The following is a 6236-nucleotide window of genomic DNA, read 5'->3' on the forward strand; positions in this document are numbered from 1 at the left end:
GGCATTTCCACCCTGTTCGATGGGTAATACAGGCTGCTGCATTTGGCCTTCTGAATTTATTTTGCTGGAATTGCATTTCCTGTCGTTCAGACAGACCATCTCGCAGGATCCCAAGCTGTTTTTTTCCCTGCACCCATTTAATAGAAATCCATCCTTGAATTCCAACTCCTGTCCTCTGATAATCCCCATTTGGCTATTCAGTGCACAAAGGCTTTTGTGCGGTCCGCTTAAGAACTGCTTCTTAATGAGATGCTCGGACCTAAAGGCTGGTATTACCTATGTTAAGCAGCAATAGGCATTGAATTTCTGTTACTCCCTATGTGGAATCTGAGAGAAAATTGCATGCTGGGGTGCTGTTAAGGGAGGCTGATTTTAGGTCTAATGCTTGGAGAGATTTTTTTTTTCCCCTTAAAGCAAATAGGCTGAAGGGGAGGGAGGTGAAACAAAAACCAGGGAACTCACCCTAAAATACAGTTGAATAGCTACCCCAATATACATCTGCACCCCCACACTCTCTGTGCCATCACAGCACAAGCCCAGGAGAACAAGTGACTTTTTGCAAAGGAGTTAAATTGTTCATAACTAAGGGGTGCAGCAGCTTTATTAGGACGGATGCAACCGAAGATTAAATATTGATTTCCCTCTTATTTTGTCACTGTGGGATGGGATTTTCTGGAGCTGGTAGAAGCTGTGGGGCTCCTAGGCAGCTGCTTGATTTACTAAGCTGTCTCAGTGGTGCAGCTCAGAAAAATTGCACTTATGTAAAAAGACTTTTGGCTGTTTTTCTCCTGAAATGAGTTTGCAGAAGCAGCCATTGCTGGTAGCAGAGGCTTCTTTCTCTCCCACTGGTACAGCACAGGGCAAGGGCAGTGCAAGCTGCCTTGCAAGACTCCACCAAAGCAGACAGATGCCATTGATCCCTCGGAGACACCAAGAGTAATTTAGTAAGAGTAATCCAATCCTGAGTGTTGGTGGGGTGGGTTTGGTGAGGCTGCATACCAATGGTTCTCAGATTGCTAGACTCGGAGCACCCCTTGGAAAATGCCGGTTCAGCCCTCCCTCATTTTATTTTCCATAGTCAGCAAATACAGCCGTTCTTCCATTGCAGACAACTCAGAAAGGTCAGGACAGGTCAAAATATTTTTGCCACTATGGATTCCTATTTGATATCTCTTTTTTTTATCTTATGAATTGTACGTAGGTATTTGCACACCTAATGGTGCTAATATTGTGTGGCACCCAGCAGCACCCTTAAAAGGATCTCACAACACCCCAGGGTGCCACGGCAGCCTGGTTTAGCACCTCTGCTGCACACAGTCATGCTTTAATTGCACAGGTGAAGTTGGGGTGGAGACAGTTCACTTCTGAGAAGTGGATAAGATGAAACCCATAGACTTCACTGTAACCTGTGGATGGCAATACCTTTTATTTACGGCTGGTCTGGTCTTACCTCTCAGCCAGAGCGGGAGCCAGGGCAGAAGGAAGGAACGATTTCCAGAGCATCTCGTAGCCTGTCGGCACCGTGAGCCCAGTTCTTATTGCTGGGTTCGTTTTCTGGGAGAGCCAGAATACCAAGTCTTTGTAATCATTTTATAATAAAGTCATGGCATCTCAGCCACAGTTCATGTGTTTCATACCTGGCTCCAGGTTGCACAAAAACCCCCCACAAAACACTTCTGTCTCCCCTCCAAATTAATCTCTGCCCAGGAGCTTTGAGCTTGTTCATCCTTTCTCAATGCTCCACTGGGGAAACCAAATTCCTTTATAACAGTAGTAAGTCAAGTCAGATTCCCACACTGGATTAGTGCTGGTCCTGAGGATGCCACACCCCATCCTGTCCCCAGTCCGCCACTCCTGTGATATGTTCACTGTTTTACCACAGTCCTGTTTTCTAACGGGATCATGCTGGTCTCTACTGAATGAGATGGTTCACCCTCACCCAGGCCTTAGCTACCCGTCTGATGCACGTCTTCCCCTCCTGGCCATGCTCCTTCTCTCTCATCCCATCTTTACCCTGACTCTCTTCCCCACCTCTCTGAAACCTTTCTGAAGCTTTATAGATGTTAAAGGCTCCCAGGACCATTGTGATCCTCTATTCTGATCTGCATAGTACAGGCCGGAGGACCTCACCTGGTAACACCTGCCTGAATCCCAGAGAGAAGCTATTTGTGTTCATGGCCTCACATAGAAACTGGACCGATAGTGTATGGAAGTTTGCTTGAGTTGTCTGTGAAAGTCACCTGCTCTGAATCAATCAAACTGCTGCTCGCTGAGCAAAAGGTGACACCAATCATTCACTTTAAAATTAATCTTCTAATGAATGTGACTAGAAGGCGTGTTAGGGGATAGTGTATGAGCACCTGGGTTGAAATATTAGAGCGTGGGATGACAAAGGAGTTATTGAAAACTAAAGATAAATGTCTCATCCAGCCAAAAAAGAAAGTGTGTTCCCTGCCTAATGAGTTTTCATCAGTGAGGGTAGGAAGCTGAGGAGCTCACCAGGTCTGTCCCTCATTAAGCAGTGCTGAAATTCATGCCATGTCTCTTTGCAATATTGTCTTCCCCTACAGAGAGTCTGCTCTACTTTGGCTACTAGTTTGGGGTTATTTAATATTTTAAAGCAAAGCTTCCCACTGTGCGCACCCACTCAGTAGCTTATTGAACCAAAGCAGTTCTTGCAATGAAATTTAACCTTGTGAACGGCTTGAGATCTCTGAACAAAGCTGCTGCTCTTAAGGTCATCAAGAACTCAAGTACCTACGCTGCCTTCCCAGTTGCCAGGAGATTTTGATGTACAATGACACGGTATCAGACTCAGCACTACGTTTGCTTTAGAGAGGTTATTTAAGCAGATAATGCCTCTATCTATCTCAGAAGGGAATGGTTGTTTAGTACCAATCCTTTTTTAGACTAAAATTGCCCCAGGCATGATTTTCATGCTAAGCCATAGGATGGTTCATACAAGGGGTGGAACTGGGAACTCAGAAAGTTTGCAGGTATTCGGGAGCCTTGCTGACATCTTGCATTTGTACGGGAACTGAGTAAATTCTGCTAGTTGGGGGTTTCCATTGGAAGCATTCATCCCATTTTCTGACAGTCTAAGAACAGTTAAAGTGGCTTTTCATTTTTCCATCTGATTTTTGCTACTGCTTGGTCTCGAGGGTCGTTCCCTTCCTCACGTTTAAGCAGCTGAGCAGTGCACAAGGAACTGGGTCTGTTGGGAAGCATCTGTTGATGTTGTCTTGTGACATTAGTAACATAAGCAGACAAGGTTTTGGGGTAAATCCTGTTGTTTTTTATTAGACCGACTGAAATAGTTGGGAAAATGTTAGAATTGTAGAAAAGTTTAGAAAATCTGCAGCCTTAGCATGCCATAAATGCAGGTTGCTACACTGAGCGGCTGAGCATAGGGTAGTGTTGTCCTTTTTAAAAGATGGCTTGTAAGAGAATAAGTCTGGAAAAAATAGCCTGGGGAGCTCCCACTACTCTTATACCCTTGCCAGCAAAACCTGCCTATTTCTAAGGGCCAAATTTTTAAAGGTATCCTGGTCCCCAAAGATGCAGAGAGGCTCCTAGTGAGCGTGCTATATGTCTAGACACCTAACTATTGATTTAAACAATAGGGCTAAGTACAGACAGTCAAAAAGGCCAAGGCTAAATCGATTTAATCTTCTCAGGTTAGTCTAAGCTGTGTAGATTGAACCAATAAGAATCACTTTTGATTCTGGAAATGCAGCCGCACGCCGGCAGTGGTCCAGGCCAGAAGCTGGAAGGCGCTGGAGCACGCCTCTCTGCTCAGCTGGAGCAGACAACTTGGGCCAAGGCTACCCCGCAAAGGGGGAAAAAGGGGTTGTGGAGGAGATGCAAAGCATCCTGGGATGCTGGGGGACTATTCATCTGAATCTGGAGGGGATCTGGGACAGAAGGCGAATAAACCGATTTCACTTAAATCAGTTAAGTCTGATACTGCATTTTGAAACGTAGTCTGAGCCATTTTGAAAGGGGTTTATGTGCATTGAACTTCTGTTGCGTTACAGATTTGAACTGGTTTCCAGTCACTTACACTGGTTTATCTGTTAATTTCTGTCCCCAGACTTTGGAAAATCCTGCCTAAATACCTTTAAACCTTGCCCCTTTGTCTGGAGGTTGTGGGATTGCAGAGCTGATGAGTTTTATAGGTGAACCACGCAGCGTGCATGCTGCAGAGCACACGTGTACATAGGATATGCCATTTATTTTGCTCCTACAGACTCCATATGGTTTCAGATCATCTGAAACAGCTTATATTTTACCCTTGGCTCCTACACTGATGGATTTCTTGCCTCTCTACAGGCCTGCGTAAGTGAAGAGGATTCCAAGGCTGGATAAACCTTGCACCCAAGAAACAAAGGTGCTGCAAGACGCAACCCCCACCCCGGCCTGGAGCTGCAGCAGAGGAAACACCAGGATGGTGAAATCCATTCCACTTTTTATTTTGTTATATTTTTTTAGCACAACGAATGTACACGCAAGAACCACCACTTGGTTTGTTTTTATTCTGTGAGCATCCTGATGAACCATTAGTACCATTGGCCTGGCCCTACGTGGCCCACAGGTAGGGCAAGATTACAGGGCTGGCTGCAAACAACCTCAATGGAAACCCTTCGCTCCAGCTTGAGAATCAAGAGTTGAACTGTGAGCTACTTTCTTCCACCTCGGATCCGTAACAAAGACGGCGCTGCGTACCACACTGGTTCAGGCTGCCATGGTTTTGTAGTTTACCTTGTTTTTTTAACGGACAAAAAGCCCTAGACACCGTCTGATCTCCTCCTCGCCTTTGAGAGATGGTGAAGGGGATATTTACTTTGGAGAAATGTTGGGGCATTTGTTTTAGCAGTTAAAGAAGGGTTTGCGTGCTTCCCCTGCCTCCCCGTTCATGCCTGCCTCCTGCCATCGCCCCTTACAATCTATGGCCTTGCTCACATGATGCATTTCCTCCCATTTCAGCTACCCGTGCAGATGGGCTGCTAGGAGCTCTTTGCCCAAGCATGCAAAGCCCCTGGTTGCTCTTGGTGCAATTTAGCCCAGTCTGAACCGTGAGCAAGCCCACCAGGGCAAGCAGCAGCTGATAACACCATCCCCAGGAAGCCAACCCTGGTGCAGCTACAGTCACAGCTGGCGGACTGCAGCCGGCACTGGGGAAGGCTCAGGCCACGTGCTACAGATGTGTAGGGCCAGCTTCATCCACACGACAGCCACGTTTACTCCAAGAATGTCCTGACCCAAGGGGTCCCGCTGGACATTGGTGGAGGAAGGAATAAGAGGGGAAGAAAAGAAAGAGGGAGCATATGAGTGTAATGAAATGGCATTGTGGGCCACAGCAATTCATTTGAAAACAATAAATAAAATAACTTGAGAAAGGAGTGATGTACTTGTTGCTAGCTGCCTTACTTAAACCCACAAATGTCAAGCTCTGGAAAAATACCTACAACCCTGCCTTTCTCTGCAGCTTCTCTCCCCGTTACGTTGCAGGTGCAATGGTATGTGTCATGATCTTGCTCAATTCAGCCAAAATAATCACTTTTATTTATTTTATTTTTTTAAGAAAGAGGGGAAAAAAGTTGGAAGGAGCCAAGGTGATGCTTTGAGGGGGGGTGGAAGAATTATTCGACTGAGCTAAAAACAAAATAGTAGGGGTACAGGTCCACCGGTAAGGAGCTATAGGGAAGCTTTAAGCAATAGGTAGTCACCTAGGAGTCCCCCGAGGAGGAAAGAACAAGTCTTGTTCAAAGGCTGATTATTACTGGAAGTGTATGAAGTGTTTCTACCCAACACCCACTTCCAGGTACCTGTTGCAATTTAGAGCCACAAAGACCAGCCCCATGCTTCCTCTCTCGTGTCCATAGAAAGTACATCCCTGCGTAAGAGATGTCATTTCTTCTCTCGCCCCATCCTTCAAGAGCAGGTGCTACAAAAAAAAAGGGGGAATCTGTGTCAAACTGAACAACAGCTCAACCAGAACCACCACTTTACTTGCAGTTATGCCATTTGTCTCTTTTTGCCACCTTTGTCTGAAATCAGACTTGCTTTGAAAGGCATTCCAGCCACCACACGGGTCTGTTTTATCGCTCCCATTCACAGCAAAATGAAAGCCCTTGTGTGGTGCAGTTACAGTGCAGCAATTTGGGTGTGTAGGCTGAAGCTATCAATCTTTCAGTGCTTTCTCCACCTTCTCTTCCTTTGTTCGCTTTTCTGAA

General features: G+C 45.9%; 1 protein-coding gene across 2 annotated transcripts in view; it reads left to right on the forward strand.

Moving 5' to 3' along the window:
- Positions 1 to 5402, forward strand: part of NKAIN4 (sodium/potassium transporting ATPase interacting 4) — a 73182-nt gene extending 67780 nt beyond the window's left edge. For both annotated transcript variants that reach the window (XM_019484445.2, XM_019484443.2), the window contains one exon: positions 4333 to 5402. In XM_019484445.2, the coding sequence (XP_019339990.1) occupies positions 4333 to 4346 (14 nt within the window). In that variant the 3' untranslated portion in view covers positions 4347 to 5402. The remainder of the gene's footprint in view (positions 1 to 4332) is intronic.
- The last annotated feature ends 834 nt before the right edge of the window (positions 5403 to 6236 follow it).

The sequence above is a fragment of the Alligator mississippiensis genome, chromosome 9 (genome assembly GCF_030867095.1).
Source record: "Alligator mississippiensis isolate rAllMis1 chromosome 9, rAllMis1, whole genome shotgun sequence".
NCBI classification, from domain to species: Eukaryota; Metazoa; Chordata; order Crocodylia; family Alligatoridae; genus Alligator; species Alligator mississippiensis.